Source organism: Brienomyrus brachyistius, chromosome 3, assembly GCF_023856365.1.
Source record: "Brienomyrus brachyistius isolate T26 chromosome 3, BBRACH_0.4, whole genome shotgun sequence".
Lineage (NCBI taxonomy): Eukaryota > Metazoa > Chordata > Actinopteri > Osteoglossiformes > Mormyridae > Brienomyrus > Brienomyrus brachyistius.
Genome location: NC_064535.1, coordinates 28,028,275 through 28,053,913, shown reverse-complemented (window position 1 = coordinate 28,053,913; position 25,639 = coordinate 28,028,275). Strand labels below are relative to the sequence as shown.

Here is a 25,639-nt window from a genome sequence, read left to right as displayed (position 1 = left end):
TTAGGTTATATCACAATACTCGTGATATTCAAACTGATGATGATCTTAATCATAATAATCATGATATGATATTTTATCGACGTATTGCCCAGCCATAATATTAAGTATTTTATTATCCATCCATCCATTATCTGAAACTGCTTTTCCTATTCAGGGTTACGGGGGGTCTGGAGCCTATCCTAGAGGCAAGGCAGGGAACGACCCAGGATGGCGCACGAACCATCGCAACCAGTATGATAATTACGTGAATTATGATCATGAGCCTCAGCCTGTGTCTGTGTTGCAGGTTTAAGCTCGTCTCCCTCAGAGCTGCAGTCTGACTTTAAGTGTGTTGAGCATGTCTGATAAAATGCTACGCGTAGGAAGCATCAACATTTACATTTGCCTGATGTTTCTTTGTCATCCTATACCACAAATGTAGCAGGTGGGAGGTACAAAATGGTGCAGAAAAGGAAATTAAACCATTAAACTTGTTTCTCATTGTGGTTTAACAGCCCACATGTTTAGGAGAGTAACTGACATGTGGCAGAAACATTGGTAAGATGTTTTTTTAAAAGTATTTTTAAAAGCGGATCCTCTCCGATCCCAGCCATCCAGGACCTCTACAGTTTATACAGAAGGTTATACGATCCAGTCTGTTTCTTAGGAGACTTATGCAACATAAAAGAATAATTCCATTTTGTCATGCATATTAGAGTGATACTAAACTTAAAATACTGAAGTTGTTTGAAACGATTTGAGTAGTTTTTTTTTATCTTTACCTAACTGATCAGTAGAAATGTGTTTTTTTCTTTTATATCTGATTTTGATACATACAGAGATACTATCTATGTACTGTTTTCATCTAACAATCTTCAATCTTATGATTGTTTAAATGGGATGTCGACAGCATCCTGTCCATAACAAAACGGCATATCGAAAGTCATTGATTGACTACACATACTGAAAAAGTCCTTATACTTTATTTGTTTATGCCATAATATTATATAAATCCTTATGTTTTGGATCAAATACACCTTCCATCACACTGGGAATCTGGGGGGGGGGGGTGTAGGTTAAAGAGATCACAATTTTCTTATTTAGAGTAAAATGTTAAGTAACTTAAAATGTGCAATGGTTGATTTGTATTCATGTTAATATTCAACTGAATTTCTGAATCTTAAGACCATGAATAGCTGGCCAGTGTCATACGGGATGGAATGACAGCACTCAGTGGCTAATTTATTAAGTACACATAGCTAGTACCAGGAAGAACCAACTTTATTAGGTACACATACCTAGTACCAGGGAGGACCCACGTTATTATGTACACATACCTAGTACCAGGGAGGACCCACTTTATTAGGTACACATACCTAGAATTGGGGAGGGCCCACTTTATTGGGGACATCTAGCTAATACCAGGTAGGACCCACTTTATTAGGTACACATAGTTAATACCGGGGAGGACCCACTTTATTGGGGACATTTAGCTAATACCGGGGAGGACCCACTTTATTAGGTACACATACCTAGTACCAGGGAGGACCCACTTTATTAGGTACACATACCTAGAATTGGGGAGGACCCACTTTATTAGGTACACATACCTAGAATTGGGGAGGGCCCACTTTATTGGGGACATCTAGCTAATACCAGGTAGGACCCACTTTATTAGGTACACATAGTTAGTACAGGGGAGGACCGACTTTATTAGGTACACATACCTAGTACCAGGGAGGACCCACTTTATTGGGGACATCTAGCTAATACCGGGGAGGATCCACTTGATTAGGTACACATACCTAGTACCAGGGAGGACCCACTTTATTGGGGACATCTAGCTAATACCGGGGAGGATCCACTTGATTAGGTACACATACCTAGTACCAGGGAGGACCCACTTTATTGGGGACATCTAGCTAATACCAGGGAGGACCCACTTTATTAGGTACACATACCTAGTACCAGGGAGGACCCACTTTATTGGGGACATCTAGCTAATACCGGGGAGGATCCACTTGATTAGGTACACATACCTAGTACCAGGGAGGACCCACTTGATTAGGTACACATACCTAGTACCAGGGAGGACCCACTTTATTGGGGACATCTAGCTAATACCGGGGAGGATCCACTTGATTAGGTACACATACCTAGTACCAGGGAGGACCCACTTTATTGGGGACATCTAGCTAATACCAGGGAGGACCCACTTTATTAGGTACACATACCTAGAATTGGGGAGGGCCCACTTTATTGGGGACATCTAGCTAATACCGGGTAGGGCCCACTTTATTAGGTACACATAGTTAGTACAGGGGAGGACCGACTTTATTAGGTACACATACCTAGTACCAGGGAGGACCCACTTTATTGGGGACATCTAGCTAATACCGGGTAGGACCCACTTTATTAGGTACACATAGTTAGTACAGGGGAGGACCGACTTTATTAGGTACACATACCTAGTACCAGGGAGGACCCACTTTATTGGGGACACCTAGCTAATACCGGGGAGGACCCACTTGATTAGGTACACATACCTAGTACCAGGGAGGACCCACTTTATTGGGGACACCTAGCTAATACCGGGGAGGACCCACTTGATTAGGTACACATAGGTAGAAATGTGTAGGACCGGCTTTACTGGGGACACCTAGCGAGTATCATGGATTACCCACTTTATTAGGGACACTTAGCTAATACTGGGTGGGACCCATTTTTATCTACAGAACTGCTTCAAGCGTAGACTCCTTCAGAGCAGCCTTTCTGCCTTTTTTAGGGGGGGGGGGTAGTGTGTGGCTCACTGGGCTAAGCTTCTGTGCCTGTGATCAGAAGGTCCCTGCTTCATATCCCTCAGTATCAGTTATTATTATTATTCTGTGCACCACCTTTGTATTTACATAACAGCTTTGCACTTGTGGAAGCCCTGCTAGTTTCAATGAGCATGGCCAAACTTCGTGTGGCCTTCAGATCAGGTCAAGAACAGTGTCTCGTCCAACATCAGTGCCCGACCCATCAAATGCTCTCCTGGAAGAATGGTCAAAAATTCCTGCAAACACACTCCTAAACCTTGTGGATAGCCTTCCCAGAAGAGCTGAAGCTATTATAACTGCAAACGGTGGGCCAACTCCATATTAAAGCCTATGTATTAAGAATGGGATGTCATTAAAGTTCATGTCAATGTAAAGGCAGGTGTCCTAATACTTTTGGCAATATAGTGTAGCTTTACACTCTACACATTTATGGTTTCATTTTTTATAAATTAGGCTGCAGCATTAACTTGGATACACAATGTTTTCTATTTATTACATTACAAAACAGGGAGACTGACCACAGTAATGGAAAAAAATGGAATCCTTCACAGATGGTATGTCACAGTACATTATGAGAAATACACTCTATGTAACACATGACGGTTGACCAATCACAGCTCAGTACCGGCAGCACAGTGAATATACACAAGGCATAGGTAGTCCTCAAATTCAATGTAGGAGTCATAGCCCAATGGAGGGTCATTTTGACAGGTGAAGCGTCGCCTGAAGGCCAACGGTCAACCACAATGTCACCCGACACCTTGTTGTAACATTAATTCTTGGATCTCAGGAAAAACTGGGCTTGACCTGCACCAGTTCAAAACGCTGAAACTTAAGACAAAGGTGATCAATACATTTGTTCTTCTTAAAAATGTTATTGTAATTTTCATGAATAGCACTTTTTGTTTCTGCCAGACTGGCAGTATATAGGCAAGTGTTGGGACATTATACATAACAAACAAAGACAACTAAATTGTAGAAAAATTTGATAGTGTAAAGGTAGCTTAAGTTCTTATTTTCATATATTCGTTTCTTAGTCTTTTTATATGAAGCTGTTTGTCACACAAATGTATTGGGAGGATTGGTATTGATGGGCCAAGCCAACTTCTTCTCCTTTGCCTCACGGTTAAAGGTTTCGTATATTGAGTCTTTGGTGACAGACTTTGGTGGTACGGGGACCTCCAGTATCCCCACATAATTCTTCTTAGCCATTCGAGAGCTTGTAGTGATGGTATAGGCATTGCTGCGGTAGCACTTCATAGTTGACATGCAGAAGGTCTCCTTCATCCCGCGCCGGAAGCTGGGGTTGTAAATGGAGTATAGGGTGGGTTTGGATGCAGCGGAGCTAAAAGAGACCCACGTGATGGCCACGAAGAACAGCACTCCCTGTCGGGAAAAGTCCTCTTTTGGATGCCATAGTTGGGCCACATAGAAAGGAATCCAGGTGAGGAGGAACACAAAGTTGAGCATAAGGAACATCTTGATAGTTTTGACTTTAGTCCTAGGCACAATGTTCATCGTCCGTCTCACAGTGCACCCGTCGGTGCTGATCCTCCAGATGTACTTGACAACTTTGTGGTAGAACAAAAGTATGAGCACCATAGGAACCACCAATCCAACAAGGAGATGCGTGACACCATAAGAGATCCCATCCCAGGTATCCGGTAGGAAAAAGTTACAGTGACCGTCCTGTGAAGAGCTGTAGAAAAAGAAACATGGAGATACGAAGGCTGCGTCAAACATCCAGGAAGCCAGGATCATCTTCTTAGCCTTTTCCCGGGACACTTTGAAGCTTAGTGGGTAGACAATGGTGTAGAATCTGTCCATGCAGATGGAAAGGAGAACATAGACTTGTACACCGGGGCACAGATACTGGAGGTAGCGGATGACCTTGCACATTATGTTATTTGGCATCCATTGGGTGGAATTCACCTGCAGCAGGATGAAGGGAGCACAACCGAAGCTGAGGAGCATGTCGGCACACGCCATAGACACCACAAAGTAGTTGGTGGTGGACTGAGTCCTCCGGCTGCGGTTGATGACCAGGCAGACCAGGGCATTGCCAAAGACAGAGACCAGCCATAGCACCCCAAAGATGAGGCTGAGGGTGGCCGCCTCTGCTGAAGGCAGGACGTACGAGGCAAGGGAGCTGTTCTGCTGCTGGATGGACAAGGAGCTGCAGTTAGCCGGTGCTGGTGTGCCAGTCAGCAGGAAAGCATGTTCTGAGGGACTGGAGTTGGAGAACGTTAGAAAAGAAAGGACAGTTGAGTGGAGGGGTGGTTTGATGGTAGCTGTTGACTGAGCATGCAGCATCATTTACAGCATTTCAAAGAAAACCTGTAGAAAGAAATGCAACAGTTAATCACCTACTTAGCCCAGTATGTGCAGAAATATATAACACAGATACACATATAGAAACACAAAGGTCTAAATTATTCGACAGAGAATACAAAAGTTTCTGTATATAGCAATCAATTCAAATTTATTTTTAAAGATTGTTGAAAGTTCATATCCATAGTTTTATGAATGACTAACTTTTTTTACTTTTTCACCTTATTTTTTAAATGACACAACATTTTGTGGCTAGAAATGCCTCTGAACCTTGTTCTAAAAACATTACCGAATTGTTGCTATTAATCAGTAAACGGAAAAATCTCCCCATTACAGTTTATGCCAAATACTATCACGTTACAAAGCAGGGAACAGGATGTTTGTCCTGCGTCTAATAAAGTCTTGAAATTCTGCATAGGATACAGAAAACTGTATATCTCATCATTTGCTTTCATGGACAGATGAACTCTCTTCATGCACAGAGATGTCAGGGCTGTTTGTACCAAGCACAATGGCCTCTTTTACACACAGAATGTCCCTTTGTACAAAGAGTACCCATTAAAAAAAGATGTTTGACAACATTTCTTCTGTGTAGTGAAAAGAGCCATGCAATGTGGATGGTTGTAGTTCTGGTGTCGTTTTAGGTAAAATTAAGAATGGGAACAAATTTCGCAGATGGGGGGAGGTCAAACTCCCTGGCTATGTGTTTGGTTGGGAGCAAATTAATTCTGGGGGGGGGGGGAGGGGGGTTCAAACCCAAAATTGGCCAAAAAGTGGCTCTGCTCCTGGTAACACAAATAGGATATTAGTCTCTAGAGCAGTGTTGTTTCCGTGAAGATTTGAAAAACAGAAGCGCACCATAACAAGCCTTAGGGTGTATTACAAACATCAAACTTACATCCAGCAGTTTACCTTTGGCATTCTGTAGACAACCTTGGTTTGCGTACAAACACGCCTCAAATGAGCTGTGAGAAATTGCTGATTAGTCAAAAAATTCCCTGAGCTCTACAAACCACATGCAGACCCATAAACGTAAGGGTAATACTTCAGTGCTTCCATGCCATTGGTCAGGACTCTTTCAGTCTTTGACAGAGATCTTTCTGATTTGATTCACGTTTTTATTGTCACACAGTGAAATTCGTATGCCACAGTTGCAGGGTAAGGGACAACTGCAATGCAACAGGAGACAAAACAGTGCTGTAATGTGAAACATGATTATCATACTTGGAAAGCTGGAGATTCAAGTGCATGATACCCACTGCGGACTAAAAGAACCTGCAAGATATATGGCATCCAGGTGACCATTAACTCTGTCCTCAGATAATAATAATGTACACAGCCTTCACTTAATGAGTAAAACTAGGGGACATCATGACAAAAATATTTTACAGTTAGAAACACGTTTAAATAGTTACTAGGAAAGATGGACCACTGTGCTTTAGCTGTTAAAGGAAATGCATTACAGAGAGCGTTCTGAAATCTGGAAGATCCACTGTTTCTAGGACTATAATTACATGAACGATTTACCAGAAGATACACAAGTAATGGTTCACACACACACACACACACACACACACACACACATATATATATATATATATATATATATATATATATATATATATATATATATATAAATAAAATAAACAGCTGCGTATTTTGGGTTTGGCGTAATATAAACACAGCCCCAATGCAAATCACGGTCTCGGACAGAATATTAATATTAAACGGGTTTTTAACTGTTCCCGCTGGGCACAAATATGAACATCAAATTATCATTGCAATATCAGACATCTAATAGCATTTATGGAGAATACAGGACCCACGTGTATATTTTCCAAACTAACATAATCATGAATGTTCAAAAAATTCTATTTCGAAAAAACGGATTTCGAGACAAATTTAATCGCCCGTCTGCTTTGGGGCAGCATCTGTTAGAGTAAACGCGCGTTCATACCTCTTCCAGCAAAACGTGACACCATTAGGATGCTGTTGCTCGCCATCCTTGCACAAGACGCGTCTTCGTTATACTCGGTGGCATGAATCCAGCAAGCGTTTTTTGCCTCCTCGTCCGCCGTGCCCCTTTAGAAATGAATTGATTTAACTGAACTCCCAACGAGCCGCTTCTGGCTGGATGATGCGCTCGGTTATCAACCCATTTTTCCCCCGGAGCGGCGCGTGTCACGTGATTTGTGGTCACGTGTTCCCATTGACAGCCGCCTGTCTTAAGTTGATTGTTCCATCATTTTCTGAATGTATTTCTTGTATGTTTCATTTGTCACCAAAAGTAAAACGTCATTTAAAAATGTTTATTTCTTGTTTTAAATTACTACAAATGGAATACACGTGTTCTTGATTCTCATCTCGCCAAAAACACACATAGATCTAGGCATTCTTGCTAAACAATTTTAAATACTATTTGAGAAAAATAAATGAAGCAGTGCCTATATAACTAAATTAATACATGAGCTTTAGTACAAAAGATATGCTGGTTTCCTTTGCAATGTTTACTGAATTTCTCATCAGCACATGATATTATTGGTTACCAACTGCTGTAAGACAACTTGAACAGCGAGACCGAGGTCCCAACAGGAAGCAATTTACCTGAATACCGTCGTGCTCCTGGAATCCGATAATCTCTTATTATTCCTTGCAACCTCTTGCGGTCGAATTCACTTCAGCGGCTTTGATTATTTCATTATGCTGTTCTGTTGAATGGAATAAGTGTCTTGAGAGCAGCACCTCTTGTGAAAATTAAAGATTATTTTCAAAGAAAATGTTTATTTTTTACTCAAATCTTTAGAAACAAGTGATTTAACAATTGTTAAATTGTGTTGCCCCACAATATAACATATTTATTAATGATTTTTCAGTGTTTTGTCTGATTGTGATGACAACCAAACGTCTCTTTCTGCCCTCTAGTGGTGAAATAGGTATTTCTAGTTAATCTTAGGCATGCAATACATCGTGAAATCCACATTTAATGCAGTAAACATGGCATAGCACAACATGATGGAGTTTATACCATTACTTTCATAAACTATGATCATTTCGAGTGATAAGCAAAATATTCATTGTAGATGTATAATTAAAAAATTGATTGTATGCCTTAAAACGTGCGTATATACGTTCATAAACACCATCCATATCATACAGGAGGCTACCGCGCATGCGCACATGGCCACACAGTGTAATGGCTTCGAAGATTAACTTTCACGGTTCATTTTGTGCTGATATGCTACTGTCGTAGTAACATAAACACTGAAGAGGAAGACCCCTCCTCCATGCCAACGGTTACCATGGGAGACATCCAGCTGGAGTGGGGAGAAGAGGGGAAAACGAGGGAGGGGAATGAGGGCACTTGTTGTGGTCCACATCGTGCAGGAATGAACCGGATAACAATGACAAGTAGCGACCCACTTATGAATACCGCTCATTCCCTTTTGGAACGGACACAGCTCACATGCAAATAATTGTCAGCTGTGTTTTGCACAAGCATAGCGTCAGTGTCACAGTTAATCACAATACTGAAATATGAAAAAACAGGCTGTTCCATATTTGGAATGTGAAATTTTTAATCCTATTAAAACTCAGTAGAAACTGTGTAGCGAGCACGCACCCAGAACTCTACATTGTATATGAATGCTTTCATTTTGAGCTGTTTTGAAAAGAGATATTTATGAGAGATGCATAGTCACGGTAAAAATCTGCTTACACTGGTAATTTCATTTTAACATTCCACTGTGTGAACAGATACCGCTGAGACTAATATCTGTGAAACTCATACGCTCACACCCACAGTGACTAATTAGTGTAGGACAAGCCTGACTGAACTAATGGCTGCATATACTAATGGCCGAAGTCATACTGCATATACTGTATGTTTCACAGTATATTTCACTGCTGCACTCCACACACCTTAACAACACTCAAAACAGCTACTTTCATTTTTGGTTGCTTTCGTTTTTGGTTGTTCATGTGGCTCTAGATTTTCACTGGCACGAACCAGGTTAAGCACTTTACATAATGGCGCTTCTGAATGCCATTTCTGTGACACTCACATTCACAGAACATTCACCTTCTTTGTGTCACTGGTCATTAGTATATATAAGAAATTTAGAGACAGTGTGCAACAAGTCAACTAACGTAGCTATTCACAACCTTTTGATGACCTCGGACCTGCATACGTGGTGCAAAAATGTAATTAAAAAAATGTTGTAGGCGGAGAGGGAGGATGATACCGTATCAGAACCAGCCAACGTCTGGGGTCGTGAAAATAGCATGACTTAAAAATGTGTAGTTTGTTTTTAGAGATTATGTTGAGGAATAGAAAAATAAAGATTCAAGACAATTGAAGTGTTTCTTGAATCGATTCGCATGCTGTACTGCCATCTAGCGTGATTTTTTTCCTCTGAAATATTAAAAGGGCATTATCGTGATTCCTAATGGAGTCTCATAATTAGTCCCCCCAATGTGAGGAGCCGTGTCTGTCCCCCATTTCCACCGAAGATCGCAAATCCTGGAAGCGGTAGGAATGATACTTAATAGTCTGAAGAACGTCTAGCACAAATGTTACCAATTAAAATCTCCGGATGGATAGATGAACTACTTAACATGTTTACATTGAAATATGAACATCAATTAATGCTCATCTAGTGTAAGTATATACCAAATGTATACACATCTGTAGATCAATAGGACACTGGCAGTACACTTGCTCTACAAATGCAAAGGACAGAGGCTGAAATGTCTGACTTCATTAAATCGCTATAAAACGACTAAAGTATAGGACATTTAAACATTTCGGTGTTTGGTTTAATGTTCAACGTAACTTAAAATAGGCTGTGTGACTGTTATTGTGTTAGCTTTCCTTCTTACAAAAGGAGCATAAGAAATAGGATCCGCGTAACGTAGGTGCGGACTGCGGGAGAGCCAGAGGGCGGCATTCGGCGGCTTTGCGGACTGGGCGGACTGGGAGGGCTGAGGCGGGACCCTTCGGAGAGGAGAAACTACTGTAAGTGCCGTTTGTATGCGGTTTCACTCGTCGCTCTCGTTGCAGTAGCGCTGTCACTGTCGTGTCCGGTCCTTAAGTTTAGACTCCGCTTTGGGACCCGTGTTCGTGCCACATGCGCGCAGTCACCAGGGACCATGCGGTAACTTTTACGGGGAAATAGGCGAGCTCCGCGGTTTGATCGACGCAGGTACGTGCTTTCTTTTCTCGCCTTTATTTTTATTTTTAATCCAGCTGAATATTTAGCCCGTTTGTTTGTTTTTCCTTTAATATAACTAAAGGGAGAGGGAGTGAGTTTATATACATTTACATAAAGTAAAACGTAAAATGCACATAAATTTAGGTTGACTACATGTATCTGTTTGTGTGTTCTGAATGAGGAAATAGTTCATTCTTTTTCATAAATTCCGTAGTTAAGACACCCTACGAAAAGACAGAAGCGAAGTGCATATTTATGATTGTAATGACAACGTGTACAGCGCACATACAACTTTAACAGTGTTCAGTGGTAGGACTTGCATGACCTCGGGGGCATTTAATGCGTGATTTCGTGGGGAAAACGCCTGACTTGCGCTCCAACTTGCCCGTCAGGATATGGCTGCCAATAACAATTTCAGCATTTCTCGTCTTGTGTCATCCAGATCGTCAGGACCGTATGCAGTGTCTTACTTATAAAACAGGAGTTGTATATTTAAATGAAACAAGTTAATCTGATTACAGGATGGTTAAGGCGTCCAAATGACCAGAATCTAATAGGTTAACAAAGTAACAAAACACAACGTTCCCCAATTATAATCTTATAGGTTACGAAACGAAATGGCAGAATTCATTGCTCTCCCAGCAATACTGCCCCTTATTGTACCTTTAACCTTCAACTTTGTCATCCCTCATTTTCATTATTGTCGTGTACAGCATTTTAAAAGGGTATAAAGTAGGAAATTTAATACACATAACTCGTTGCAAAACGTTCCCAGCGTCACCAAGTTTGGTCAGCTGGCTGGAGTGAGATTATCAATTCGAGACAAGCCTGCGCATTTATTTACATTCATGCACTAGTTTTATTAACTTATTAATAGTTTTTTTAATACGCGCTTTAAATACGGCTAATTTGTAGTTTTATGATGGAATAATTTAAATGTGCTTTAAGATTTCTTGCGTACTCGTGAGTGTCACGCCAGATACATGAGAGTTGGGAGCCTTGCTTTCTCACAACAGGTTGCATATGATGACATACGCCACGGTACAGCCCAGTGACCTACCTTCACTTAGGGGGTATATTAATACCCACATATCCCAAAATTGATTTACTTTTTTGGCATTGAAAGCATTATGAAGTAGCCCTTTTTCTGGGACCCTGTTACTTCGGAAATTACACTGAAAATGCTTCAAATGTCTCAATAAAACCAACTCAATATAATAGTAACATCGGAAGTTTATTTTTAATTTGATACAAATAAGAAATAATGGAATTATCAGAAGTGGGCATTCTGCTCTGTCAGGTTTATCCTGCTTCATTTGTGCCGTGTGAACTTTTACATGAATGTTTAATTTCTCATGTTCAGGAAGACTTTGTTCTCCAGTTTTATTTACAGCATAAATGTTACTTTAAATATTTCAGAAGGTTGAACGTGTTTCAGTGTACACACAACAGTATCCCATATCTTTCAGATCTTCTGTTTCCCTGTCCCAACATCCCCTGTCCAGAGAGTACCACGGAGTATATCTCTGTATTGTCTAGCAAACTCCATGCTGTTTCAGGAAATGATGGGAACAATGCATATTTGAGCACAGACGTTTTTATTAAGGGCCCCGATTGTGACTGCAAATTCGGAGTGAAAGTCACCCCCCTGAGTGTGAGAGAGAGGGAGGTAAAGAGACACACACTCCTGCATTTGTGAGTAGCATACGGTGGCTTGCTCTTTAAATAAGGGAGTTTTCTCTAACCTTGGGATGATTGGAGTAAACGATGGGTAAGTCAGTGCAGGATAATGGATGGATGAAAATTGTTTTGACTGTTTGATTGCAGGGGGTAGGGGAAATGTTCTGGGAGTTAGCCTAAAAAAATTCCTGTTCAATTTGTGAATTTTCCTCACTCAGATTTAGCCATCATTGTTCTTACAGTTGTCCCATGGACAGTACTGGGTAAAAGCTGTAGGCAGTGAAAAAAATGTTTAAGTGATGGTTGTAATGTACATGTTGGTGTGAAACTGATATTGCATCAGTGATGGTGCATCAGCTTTGTCATTTCAAAACCTCTCCTAAAATTATCCCAAGTTTTGTAGCATCTGTCCAATACACCAGTGTGTTTTCTGACTGGTCAACTACCGTAACTGTTTTGGCTGATCAATACTTCATTAAATTATATAATTGTTTCACTATGTGCTCAATCAATCAATCAATACATGAAATGGCTGGGGTGCCACTGAGGAAAGTGTTTTGGAAGAGGCTCATCTAACCTGGCTGCAAAATATCAGTAACTTCCCGGAGAAAAGAAGAAATTCGTATTTATTTTTTATTTAAACTATTAGTTTACATATGTTCTAATGTCAACTTGTGTTTTTTTGAGCCCATATACATTTAAATAATGTCAATAAGTAGACTAAACATTTCATTTGACTGTCCTAGACTTTTGCATAGGATGTATGTTGTGTATTTGCATTGCCAGAGATTTCCGTTCACCTCTCCTCAGGTAATCTGAGCTCCTTTTATTCGCTGAACCACTTAACCTGTGGCCTCGGCGGTCATTATCTTTAGTGAATCATTGTAGCTTGGCGAGAAAAGTGGGGATGTGAATCCCGTGTGTGTGTGTGTGGGTGTGTGTGTGTGTGTGTGTGGGTCTTTACCATTAACAGCAGGAAATGAATGTTACATTCATTTCATTATTAGCAGTTGCATATGAAGTTAAGGCTGCTTTAAAAGCCAATTCCTTGCAAAAAGAAATGTATAGAAAAGGCTTCTGACAGAGCGCTGTGCAGAGCCTGTCTGTCTAATAACAGGAGTTACTGATCATAAGATGCACCGGTTTGCATCGTGACAACGGTGTAAAAGTCCATGATGTGATTGCCCTGATTTTAAAATACAAAATAATTTGCCCAGCATCCATTTGGGACAAACTTGGCATGCATCGTATCTAACATTTTTGTGTCGGTAAAATACAATTTATTATATAATTATTAGTAGAGGCCGTATGCCTTTATTTAGAAATTTAACCAATAATTTCCATCCATCCATTTTCCAAACCGCTTATCCTACTGGGTCGCGGGGGGTCCGGAGCCTATCCCGGAAGCAATGGGCACCAGGCAGGGAACAACCCAGGATGAGGGAACAACCCAGGATGAGGGGCCAGCCCATCGCAGGGTACACTCACACACCATTCACTCTCACACGCACACCTACGGGCAATTTAGCGACTCCAATTAGCCTCAGCATGTTTTTGGACTGTGGGGGGAAACCGGAGTACTCAGAGGAAACCCCACGACGACATGGGGAGAACATGCAAACTCCACACACATGTGACCCAGGCGGAGACTCAAACCTGGGTCCCAGAGGTGAGGCAACAGTGCTAACCACTGCACCACCATGCCGCCCTGACCAATAATTTTTTACTAATAATTTTCCATTTAGATTGGGCTAACCCTCTCTAAACTGTTTCTGTACCATACTCAATTTGATAGCATCACATTCTTTTGCGTTACATCGCATTGCGTTGCGTGTCATTGTGTGGAATCAAAATTGTCTTTAATATATCGGATTGTTGGCATGAAAATGTGCATCGCTTCAGCCTCAGTGTTGGCAATGTACATCCCTATTGCATATCTAATAACTTTGTAGTATCAAATGTGTTTTTATCTTTATCCTAAAAAAACATCCTCCGCTCACATCGAATTGTGCGGCTCAGAAATGGTGGAATAATACAATGTGTCATAACAGAATTTCGAAAATGGGAAAAAGAAACAAAAGTGATCTGCACTGGTGTTGAAGTTCAGCAGGAAGTTTTGACAGGAAGATGAATTTGTCAGGACATTTGACCAGTACAAAACCCATATGGAACACATCTGCTAAAATGATTGGAATAGTGGCTCAGTGGGAAGATGGGGGAATTACGTCTCTAGGTTTTGGGTTAGTAATTAGTAATTGCATGTCTGAGTGTGTTCCCTGCGACGGACTGCCACGCCACCAGGGAATCCCCCTGCTGTATCCCCTTTCAGGGGATAGTTTTCTGCTTTCACATTAAATTTTTTTTTGTCATACTGCATGAACAAGGTATTATCCCTTATAATAAATAACTAACTGGATTCATTCATCCATCACCCAGCCACGCAGCCTAGTGAGGCTCACAGTACAGGGCGTAAGGCTGAGATACAGCCAGGATGGCATGTAGGTAACAGGCAGCGGCGGCTGCTGTAGGACTACAGGGGAAGCTCCACCCCCTATGGAATTGTCACGAAAGATTCAGTCAAATATGTATTGTTGTATTTACATTGCTGTTGCAAAGAACGTGCTAGAACACGTTCAATTTCACGGTTAGTCTGTTCAGAATCAGTACTGTGATTTTTTTTATTATTTTTTTTTCTCCTCATGCTTTACCTTCCTGTGGCAGCATGACGCAATAAGACCCATTGAAGTGCAGCTTCACTGGATTTCACTGGCACTTCTGTTTTCAGTGCAGCAGAGCTAGACGTTGATTGGACAAATGCTTCGAAACATCATTTCCAGGGAAGCTCAGCCCCTCTGGGAGTAAATGGGACAGTGGGCTGCTGCATGATGATTGGAGGAAATGTCAAAGTGGCTCAACCTTTGATTGACCTTCCATTATATAGTCCTAAATATACTTTGGAATTGGAGCATTTCAATCCCATGCAGATTTTTCGGCAAGTGAAGTCTTCATTTTTTTCGATTTAATTTGTACATAACTTACTGTAAATAACGACAACGAGCTCTTGAGTTTGCTCCTTGTTTCTTAGGACTATTTGCTTATTTCAAAACTGACCTGTTGTCTTTTTTTAGCAAATGTCACCCATTCTTCACCCATTCCTATCCATTCATGAACCCCTAACCCCCTTTCCTTTGAAGGACACTGTAGCATTAGATCCGTGAAAGGTACACTAGCTCAGATGACTGCATGAGGGCGTTTTATCCGTCCGTAAATCCAATATTATCATGTGTCAGTTGAATTTCCCTTCCCTGTTTATGTGGGCGACGGAGAGTGTTAGATAGTTAGATTGGTTAGATTTCTTGGGATAAATGTACAGGACGGACGGCCTTTGTTGGCTGCTTTCAGCAGGCCCTTGACTGAGCTTGGGCACTCTGCAGCCTTGGGGCAGTATGCTAACACAGAGAACACATGCTCCATTCTTTATAAACGTTGTTCTTACGGCACCTTGGCCCATACCTACCTCATCTGCCTCATAATTTGTTTGTTACCCGTCTGTAGTCATAGCTACTCGTCTGCATTGTTTACTTTGAATTGTACTTGGTTACTTGCGTATCCTCTACTCCTATATTTGTATATAAACTGTTTTTTTCAGACACCCTAGTTGCTGTAAGAGTTCCATTATGCTAGTGCACCAGCCTGTTCAAGTTCATTGTATACCAGGAGACCTTAGTCTCGCATGTGGTAGCAGCTGCTTTGGTGATCAGTGCATGTTTGTTTTTCATAACCTTCTGAATTATTTTGCCCCTCTCAGCTTTAAGAGTGTTTTCTGGCTCATGTTTGCTTTTGGCGTTGTGGTAATCCTGCCGTTTTTCTTGTGATATTGTTAGCAGGATGAGGATTAGCTTTAATGTGCGGTGCAGCAGGCCGCTGCCTTGACATTATTTGTTTCCCTGTCGGCCGTCAGTCTTGTGGTTCATGTTGCTGCTGTAAAACTGGGACCATTCAGGCTGAGCTGTCCTGCTGGACTGGGTACGAAGCGCCATTAGCAAGATGGGAACGGAAATCATGGAAACAACCTTTTGTTTGTCCAGGGTTACGTCGGAGGGCGGCATGGTGGCCCGTTGGATAGTTCTGTAGCATTGCACCTCCTCAGCTGGGGGCTTGAATCCTGGCCTTTGTTCTGTGTGGGTTTCCTCTGGCTCCTCCCACAGACCAAAGACACGCTATTCAGAATAATTCGATATGCCAAATTGCCACCGAGTGTAGATGTACATGCCCTAAGATGGGCAATGTACCCAAGCCTTGTGCCCTATGCTGCATGGGATAGATTCCAAGCCCCTTTCACTAGGATAAATAGTTGCTGGGTGGATGGATGGATTCAGTAAACAGTCCTAAATATTGCTGGGTATCATTCAGAATTTCTGAGCCCAATACTGACACCTTGACTTTGATACCGGTCCTTGAACAATATTTTTTCTATACTGATTTTATAAAATTAATTTTAACAAAAGAATGCATTACACATTACAATATAAATCTTTTATTTTTCCAACTCCTTGGCATTTTACTCGCGCAGAGCAGTTCAACAACACTTCGTAATGTAATATTAAGTTCAAAGCCGAACACATTCTTAATGCATATGATAGCCCAATAGGCTAGCACAGCCGGGATAGAATTTTCTACAGAAACATGCTTACATCAGTCTACATTTATTTATTTAGTTTTTTTTGTTTTTATTTAGTTTTTACACATTATCTTATCTAGAAAAATTTTTCCTGCCAGTGTTTCACCTACCACCTGACAGTACCTGCATGTGAACTTAAGCACAAAATTGCATAAATCATGGGAAAGTTTACACATGGTCAGAAGGTCCATACTTCTACAAGCAAACAGATCATTGCTTTTAGTTTGCAAAAATAGACACTGATTATTTAATCTATATTGAAATGTAGGCTAATATCATTTTAGGTTCAACCTAATTGGTAATAATGAAGTTATTTGGGAAATGATAAGGTTCATCTTATTGAGATACTGTTCTTTTAAGACGTAGAACCACTGCGTAGAGTCCAGAATCTGTACATGCCCATTATGGGGTTCCCGGGTAAAGAACCTACAAATTGTTTGAGTGATTGACATTTGCATATTTTAACCTATAAATTAATCGTGGTAATTATCACTAAAGCAGACCTGCTATTCATGACAAAACATGCATTATACTGAGCAAATTTTACAGAAGAATTTTGGGGCGAAATGCTCGTTTCATATATCAGCATGTTCTCGGCTATGCGTCGATTAACATATGCTCCTTAGTTATTTAACATTGGTACCGAATGACAAGGCATTTTTCGATTCTTGATAGTATCTTAGCAAGTCAGTCAGTCCCAAAAAAGTATCAAAGTTTCGTGCTCAGTCCTAATCCTGACCAACATCAAGCATGATAAACGTCTGTCAGATGGGGAATTCACTATTATTGGAACGGTCTAAGATTTTTAGTACTGTGGTAGATGATGGAGCTTGATATTTAGATCTGAACTAGTGGAAGATGCCGGTTCCTCAGGAGATCATCTGAAGCGTGCCTTTAGTTTTCACCGTGGTCTGCTATTAGCATTCTTGCTGTATGCCTTCCTTGGCCTCTTTGCAGTGCTGTGGTTACTTTTTCCAGCATTATTGAGTTTAGCATGTGCCCAAAGGGCCGAATAGCCTAAGCAATGTTTCACTACTGCTGTGCCTTCAGGTGAAACCTGCTTCCGTGGGTTTAGAGTGTAAAGTGAATGATTGCTGGTGACAAGGTGCAAAGGAGAAGCCTGGCCCTTTGTTATTACACTAAACAAAGTTCCAGGGTGGGGGAGAGGAGAAGCCGGTTGCAGGCATGTGTGATTGGAGCTTCCCCGATAAGGTGCACTTCCTCATGAAAAATAATCAGAGGGAAAACTTTAGGTCCAGAAAGTACAAATCCAGGCCGAGGTTTTGTTTCAACCACCCAGCTGAGTAGTCCGTGACTGTGACTCTTTATGCTGAACTGGTTGGTTGAAACAAAACCTTGGTCTGGATTTGTGCTTTCTGAACCTGAACTTTAGACAGAAACATAATATTCCTGATGGTTGATTGAGGAGATGTGTGAAAGGTTGACCAGTCTCTTGAAGATCCTAAAACAAGATTCATGGGATGCTTGTAAGATTCTGTCCTCTCTTCAGAGGCCCTTATAGACCATTTGTTTTCTGTGCAGTTGACAGGAGGGAGATGTACTGACATTGATTCTGGTGAGTATGTGGGTGATTGATGAGTAGTAGTCTTGTGTTGCTTATTCCCTGGAATGGATGTAAGCCTTATTTAGTTCCCTCTGCGCTTCCTTGTTCGATCTTGGGAAGCTAACAGACATGAAAATTAAACTGCTGTGTAGGATGAACGTTAATGTTCAAAAGGCCATGCTGGTGGCAGGTCTGTCAAACCAAAATGAAAAAGGCAAGATGGTTAGTAGGAAAAGACGTTTAGGATGAAAAGCCAGTTTAAGATTTTAGGCAGTTTTTTTTTTATATGAAAGTTACTTTTTCACTCATTTGATTTTTGCCTCCCAACCTACCATCTGGGTCAGACGCGTGTTGTTAAGCAAGCAGTGGCTCAAATGGAAGGAAGGGTAGCCTTGATATATGAAAGCCTGTGAAAGAGAGGATAGTCTTGACAGCGCACCTTCTGGAAAGCTGGCCTGCTTGTACTTGTCTCTGCAATCAGCCCGACTTGCATGGGTATGATGTCTTTGCGGAATGAGCAGTTTGTCTCCTTTATTGGGCAATAGCTGGCAAATGCTATTATACAAGTAGATTGAAAGCTTAACATGTTGTTGGCGAGTTGGTTACTAAAGTAAACCTGCATTTTGCCGCTAAATAGCAGTTTATTATTATTATTATTATTGTTTATCTGTCTCCTTGTCTGACTTACACTTTTCACTTTTGCTGACATAGATCACGATTGGACATAGCTGGCCTTTCACTCATTTCGATACGTTTACCATCCATCCATGCTTGTCCTATGCAGGGCAAAAAAGCTGATAGAATAGTTTGTTTGATTACTGTACCCTGTATTATGTTTAAAATCACAGAGATATGTAGGGGGTTCATTCGGATGTATGTAGTTTTAGGTTTAAACTTCCGGCTAAATCTTTCATTATTCAACTTCCTTTTTGATATTTCACTCTTCATTGTCTGTGGAACTTTATTAACCCTTTAAATGATCTGTCAGCTTGCTAACAGCCAAGAAATGAGTCCCACATGGTGGTGGGTGGTGGTGTGAAGCTGCCCGTTACGGAACGATGAAACCTGAGCGGTAATCCCTATTACATCGCGTCCTGGACCTCGATGGGGGCTCTGAAGGTTTGCTGAGTTTCAGGTTCCCCTTGGCTGCTTTTAGTTCCACTTTGTCCCACGACTTTTTCATCGCTGTCCTGCTGGTCCCAACTCCTCAACTGAACCTCAGTCCTGTCACGGTGTATGTTACTGTTTGACATATGTTTTTTTTATCGTCTATAGATTTGAATTATTTATTAGCTTTTATTCTAAACATAGTCTGACGACCAAGGTTACATCGAGCTTGAATGAAAGGCAAATGTATCATCTGAAGGTTGGTCTACTTAGGTTTAAATTTTAAATCTGCTTTGGTTTTAAGATTGCTAAAGTTCTGAGTAGGATATCAAAGTTCAGATGGTTGCTGGATTTAGAGAGCACTTAGAAATTCTGCGACTATTATCATATGGTGGGAAATTAGCTCTGAGTTTTTATGTTGTTTAATCAAAAAATAGAGACAAACTTCCAAAGACCTTAGTAATAGGAATGTTTAGTTTTATCTGTTGTAAGACTACTGGCACTAGATATGACATCTGTGAGAATTTCAACCTGTATTATGTTGTTTGTATTTTCAGTAATTATTTTCTTAAGCATTGGGCCATGATCATAATTGAAATATTAAGTCCCCCCCCCCACAAGGTGATTTTCCACATTCAAGAGCTTCAAAAAAGACCCAGACTAATCACTTCCTGTCAGGGGCTGTTGTGTGCAGTTGGGCTGCACTAGACAGGAAACACTTTGCTTTTGTACTAGAGGAGGTACTTTGTGATGAGCCTTAGAGTGGAGCCGTCCTTGTTGTTGGTGAGCCACGTGGTGTTCCTTCTCCGCTTCGGTTAAAGGCTGCCCTTGCAGCAAGCGTAGCTGAGTCTGACCTCGCATTTATCAGGTATTAAACATCTCAGCATGTCAGCTGGAGGGCATTTTAAATAATGGTTCGTTCGCAGGTGTGTCCTTGCGTTTACGACTGTGAAGCATCGGGAAATTTTAGTCTGTCTGCGTGTTTTGAACCAGCAAAGCCTGGACTGGTGTAAACTTGAAGGCGATTGGTGTTTCTTGTCTGTTCGTGTGGTGGATGGACCCTGGGGCGAAGCTCTTATTAGCTTATATAGCTTTAGTCACTGTGGTTGGACAGGGGCCCCTTCAAGTGGTAAGTTCCACTTTCTTGGTCAACGTTTATTCAGCCCAATCACGGCTGAAGTCCAGTAAAGATCGGGCCGCCCCGGATGACCCCAGTTCAGACTTGGCTGCTTTGGCCATTCAGAAGTTTGGACAAAGCTAGATAATGGATGAGTGGGTACTGGGAACCATTGCTGTGTCGCTGGTTTCTGGGATCAGGGATCAACAGAAGGGATTCACATTTTTAACATGGGTTCAGATTTATTCACTGCCTTACTTGGTGTTTTCTGAGGAGTTGACAGGAGGGAGATGTACTGGTGAGGGTCTGGTATTTTAGAAGACCTGTGTTTTTTTGGACATTTCTACAAATGAATCCTTTATCACCACTGCTGTGATTAGATCAGAATATCAATGGATATTCAAAGGGATCTTAGATCCCTTGGATGTTGGCGAAAGCTGTCCTTGGCCGAATGGGGTTTTGCTGTGCATGTACTTCGTCCGCAGGGCTACTGTAAGACCTGTGGATTAAAGGGGCCCTGTTGTGTCTGTTTAAACTTCTCCCTTTCCATATTGGCTTCTTTTGAAGCTGTTCTCTAACTGTTGCAATAGCGTCGAGCAGCTTTTCTGTTTGCCCTTGAAGATGAATGCTTACAGATATAAGCCAATTCCATTTAAGAAGTACTTGTTCTGTACTGTATCTGTACTCTTTGTGCCTGTCTCCAGTTTGTTTGCTGCGGAAAGCACTCTACATGGGATAGTTTAGCCCAGCATATAAACCCTTTGACCTTATTAACTCGGCCAGCCCTTGGAGACCACTGCTTCACCTAAATAATTGTCTATTGTGTGTCTGTCTGCATCTGTCTGTGTCTGTCTAAAAGTTTCACAGGAGCAAAATAAGGGAATAAGTGTTACCGCACTGATAGCTCCAGGAAGATCTTAACCTTTGAACGAAGCGTAGGTATGCCTTTCTGGAATTTCGCAAAGAAAGACACGCTCTTCTGGTTTTCAAGGATATTTTGGTCCCTTCACAGATTAATGGGCTGCTTAAAAGTGCTTGATTTAGATACCGGTTTTTGTTCACTTGGGTTGCCAAATATTTGGTCTTTGCAACCAAGAAGAAGCAGTTTAGCAGTTACGAGTAGGAAATGGTAAACAAATTGATTAAACAGCCCCAGTTTCAGCATGCAGAAGCCTATCTGTGGGTAATCAGTATGTAGATATGACTAAAATAATCCCTTTTTAATGTGCTCAATATGCTCAAAGAACTGACATGAAGAACAATGGTTAATATATATCCATCCATCCATTTTCTGTAATTGCTTATCCTGTTCAGGGTCACAGGGGGTCCTAACCCTGAGGCTATGGGCACAAGGCAGGGAATAACCCAGGATGCGGCTATTCAACCCATCGCAGGGCAAACTCACACACCATTCACACCTATGGGCAAGTCGGTAACTCCTACTAACCTCAGCATGTTTCTGGACTGCGTGAGGAAACCGGAGTACCTGGAGGAGACCCCACGATGACACGGGGAGAACATGCAAACTCTTCACATGGTGGAGGCGTCAACCCCGGTCCCAGAGGCGTGAGGCAGCAGTGCTAGCCACTGCACTGCCGCGCAGCCCTGGTTTAGTATGCATTTTCTTATTTAAAAAAAAAAACTGAATGAATGGTTGCCTTAAAAACATTTATATAATCAGGTGAAAACTTTACTTCCTGACTGGGCACTGTTAGGAGTGTCATACCAGGTCAGCAAAGCCTCGATCATCCTGGTCGATACTCTGTTAATAGGGTAAATAAAACACTGATACCATTTTGCTAGCTTCCTTCCTTGTACACTCGGCTTCCAAAGTGTACAATGTGTCACTATTACTTACAGAAAACTGAGGGTCGGCACGGAAGAGAAGTGAGGGCACTTTGTATCACGTTATAGGATTTCTTGTTTCAGAAATAGGTGCCATATATTAATACACCTTTCAACAGGCAGTAAGGATGAAATGCTACCGGTTTCACGGTAAACCGCAACACAATTCCTGATGCGGGTGTGCGATTGCAGCACGCAAGACATGGTGAAAGGCAGTTACAGTCCCCTGGAGATTTGGTTTTCACAGTTATATGAGATGCTGGCTATGCAATTTTAATGCTTTTGTGAGCGAAATGCGTGGTGCTGCTAATTTATTTGTGGTTTTCAATATAAAACTTGATGAAATAATTTCAGTTTGTGTATCAGTACTTTCTGAACATTTTAACAATAATGCAATAATACTGATGGCAGTGATTGATTTTGGTCACTGTAATCGTGATATAAGATTTTCATGCCATTTTCATCTCTAATGTGCAGTACACTGACTAATTCATTGGGTCTGTTTTTTATAGTACAGGTGCCTGAGAACTGTCTATGCTACTGTACTAATACTAAAGTGGTAAGGGGACATTCTAATGTTTTCGATTTGATTTGTATTTGTAACCTAAAATCCCACTTTGGGTTGCTTCCAGTGATTCAAGTAGGCATCAGTATGTGTGCGGTTTGTATTTATTTTCTGAAGCCTTAATTTCTAAGCCTAGGCTGTGTGAGCAGGACTCCTGAGCTGATTAGGTGTAGCCCGGCTGGTCTGCTGTGCTCTAAGCTCACCGGCTAATAAATACAGTGAATATTGTGCACAGAACCAGTTTTAGTTTTAAAAAAAAATGTAAAAACTGCTCGCAAATCAGGCTTGAAAAATTAGTTTTCAACTTGCTAATTTTGAGAATAATTTATACTGCTCTGGAAGTGTTCTTTGAGAAAGTGGGCGATCGTGAGGCTGGTGTAGTTGATCTTAGTCCTGAGATGACATGAGCTCTAGGTTCCAGTTCAGGTGTTCCCTAGATGGGATGCCAGTAGAAAGGTCAATCACGTCCACAAATTTAGTGGCGGTCATTTAAAGCCGCTAATGAAATGTTGGCGAGGTGAACCAAGCAGAGGATCCCCATGAGCTTGGCCGTGCGAGACCTGTACCAACCTCGCTCTTTCCAAGCAGGAGAAGCTGCTTATGCCTGGCTGTGGAGGCGTGTGGTTGTGACCCGCCTTAGCTAATCCTCTTTACCCTCCTTTGGGTATTGGGTTGGGGGAGGGAGGCTGAAAGAATGACCTCAGTCTTATTTTGCTCTTAATCTCCTGTTTAGTGTTGTGAAGGAAAGATTGGTGTCAACTGGTGTAGACATTCCTGAACTGTGGTGAGCAAAGGTATGATGTAGGGGAGCTATGATGTCAGATGTGGGGATTTTTGAGTATGTGTTGACGTGCTGTCAGGCACGTGGATTGATTGCATGGGGCGTTGGTTTGGTTTCATCTGCTCTGATCTTTATTTCTTTACGCAAAAGTTCAGCTCGGATGAAGTTGATGAGGGCGGGGGATAGGGGAGTAGCCCACCTTCAGAATCACTCATTAATTTGTCTGTGTGTATGTGGTGTGTGGGTTGGGGGGGGGGGTAGTTCTGTTGCTATGTACTTGTTTAAATTGTCATGTGCTGTTTTTCTGATTGAACCTCAAGAGGACACAGGAGGTTGTCAGGCAGCATGTAGATTGGGGATTTTTTTTAAATTAATAATTAACTGTCTTTCCATTTAGTTTCATTAGTTGTTCCGCTTAAGTTATTCAAGATGGCTGCCTAGGGTAGTCCGGGGGTTATGTAATGGGGTTTAATACAAAAATATATAATCTGGGTGGCTGAAGCTTTACTGTGCATTGTACAGTTTATTTTAGTGATTAATTATGTGGCACTTGTTAACTGTAAGCTTTGTTATATCAACATGGCCTGATACATTTTTAATCGAATTTGGAGTTTTATTCATACAGGTTGTAAAAATAGGGGGGGGGACACTGGCATAAAACTAATATTTTATGTTAAATGTGGGGGGGTCCAAAGGAATAATTATGAAATGTGAGGGGGCCCTTCGGATTTAATGGCGGGGACGCCCATGCTACAGCCTAATATTATGACACTTTGCGTTGAATGGATCTCTTGAATTGATCGATTTTGCCTAAGCTTAACGTTAATCCTTTTTTTGTGCTGTTTGTGTGGTAATACACACATATGCTGGTTTTCAGTGTTTTATGCTTGACATGTTAAACCAGGGGCAAACCATACTAACCCCAGCAAAATATGGATAAGGAGCTGCTGGCTTCTCATTAACTTCGTAAGAGACACCTGGGCCATCGTATTTCCGTATTGCAGAATCCATCCCTCTGTCTGCCAGGGGCAGGTCTGGTCCCTCACTTTACAGGCCTGTTTCAGCTTGTGCCTGTTGAGAATTCAGATCCCACCCTCCTTGTCAGCAATGAGTAAATCACAGGTTAACCCTAGGATAAATGCTTCCTTATGTATTATATTGCAGAAATAAAATGTGATAAAGGGTTTTTTTTTAGTAAACTAATAATAGCTTATTTTGAATACTTATATCCTGATGAAATGTTCTGCAGCCAGAGAATTGAATTGCAACGTCTGTAATGATTATAATACAACGTTGTGGTCTGAAGTCATACCTCTGTAGTCAGTGCTTAGCACTGAAATGTTATACTACTTTTTGTGCATTTATAATGTACACCGTAAGAACCCTGAATGTGACATTGGGAAGACATTCTGGGGGAATTACATCTGTATGGTTGCTGTAAACTTGATGATGATGTCTCCTGATAACGGGCCATTCATCAGACTCTTGGCGATCAGATCTCAATACTAGCTTCCCTTCTAGCGAGGACACAGGGCTGTTCAAGTGACCCCACTTGTATTGCCCTCTAAGGGATCTGCTTGGTTTCATTTGGAGAATCTCTCACCAGACTATTGCCCTTCCTGCAGAATGTCACACAATAATTAAGAACATGGCAGAAAGGAGGACGCTTCCAGTTCCAGGAAAGGGTCTGCAGTTGGACCTTTGAGTGGGGTACTTCACCTAAATTGCTGCTAGAAAGTTCCCTGCCATGTTAATGCACAAAAGTCAGTTTGGATAAGCAGCATCAGCAAAGCAACTTAACAATAATATCTATATACATATTTCTGTGTTCCTTCTGTTTAGAGGCGTTGGGTTTAATCGCATAGATAATCCAGATGAATGAGAAATCTCTCTGTATTCTGAATTATATGTTCTGGTAATTCATATTGTAATGTGTATTTTGTAATGTGCATTATAATGT

General features: G+C 41.4%; 2 protein-coding genes and 1 long non-coding RNA gene across 9 annotated transcripts in view; 1 reads left to right on the top strand and 2 right to left on the bottom strand.

Moving 5' to 3' along the window:
- Positions 1–1,447: 1,447 nt before the first annotated feature.
- Positions 1,448–2,562, bottom strand: LOC125739513 (uncharacterized). 2 transcript variants are annotated; one of them, XR_007397173.1, is made up of 5 exons: positions 2,483–2,562; positions 2,331–2,365; positions 2,136–2,213; positions 1,863–1,940; positions 1,448–1,550 (listed from the first exon to the last, which is right to left on the bottom strand). It is a non-coding gene; the product is annotated as an uncharacterized LOC125739513 (long non-coding RNA). The 2 variants fall into 2 exon arrangements; XR_007397174.1 differs by having other exon boundaries at positions 1,471–1,511.
- Positions 2,563–3,265: 703 nt separating this feature from the next.
- LOC125739512 (probable G-protein coupled receptor 19) lies at positions 3,266–7,332 on the bottom strand. 3 transcript variants are annotated; one of them, XM_049009698.1, is made up of 3 exons: positions 7,087–7,332; positions 6,028–6,094; positions 3,266–5,135 (listed from the first exon to the last, which is right to left on the bottom strand). In XM_049009698.1, exon 3 carries the CDS (start codon positions 5,112–5,114, stop codon positions 3,858–3,860), a length of 1,257 nt encoding a protein of 418 aa, XP_048865655.1. In that variant the 5' UTR covers positions 5,115–5,135; positions 6,028–6,094; positions 7,087–7,332; the 3' UTR covers positions 3,266–3,857. The 3 variants fall into 3 exon arrangements, with proteins under 3 accessions (XP_048865655.1, XP_048865657.1, XP_048865654.1); XM_049009700.1 differs by having other exon boundaries at positions 6,042–6,094; XM_049009697.1 differs by lacking the exon at positions 6,028–6,094 and having other exon boundaries at positions 7,087–7,331.
- A 2,680-nt stretch (positions 7,333–10,012) lies between these two features.
- The window catches only part of LOC125738298 (epidermal growth factor receptor kinase substrate 8-like), a 35,359-nt gene continuing 19,732 nt past the window's right edge, over positions 10,013–25,639 (top strand). For 2 of the 4 annotated variants that reach the window (XM_049007143.1, XM_049007140.1), the window contains exon 1: positions 10,150–10,330. The gene's annotated coding sequence lies outside the window, so the exon portion shown is untranslated. The other 2 variants (XM_049007141.1, XM_049007142.1) reach the window with 2 other exon arrangements.

Coding starts and splice junctions, on each gene's coding strand:
- LOC125739512 (XM_049009698.1), bottom strand. CDS start 5,114: ATGATGCTGCATGCTCAGTCAACAGCTACCATCAAACCACCCCTCCAC.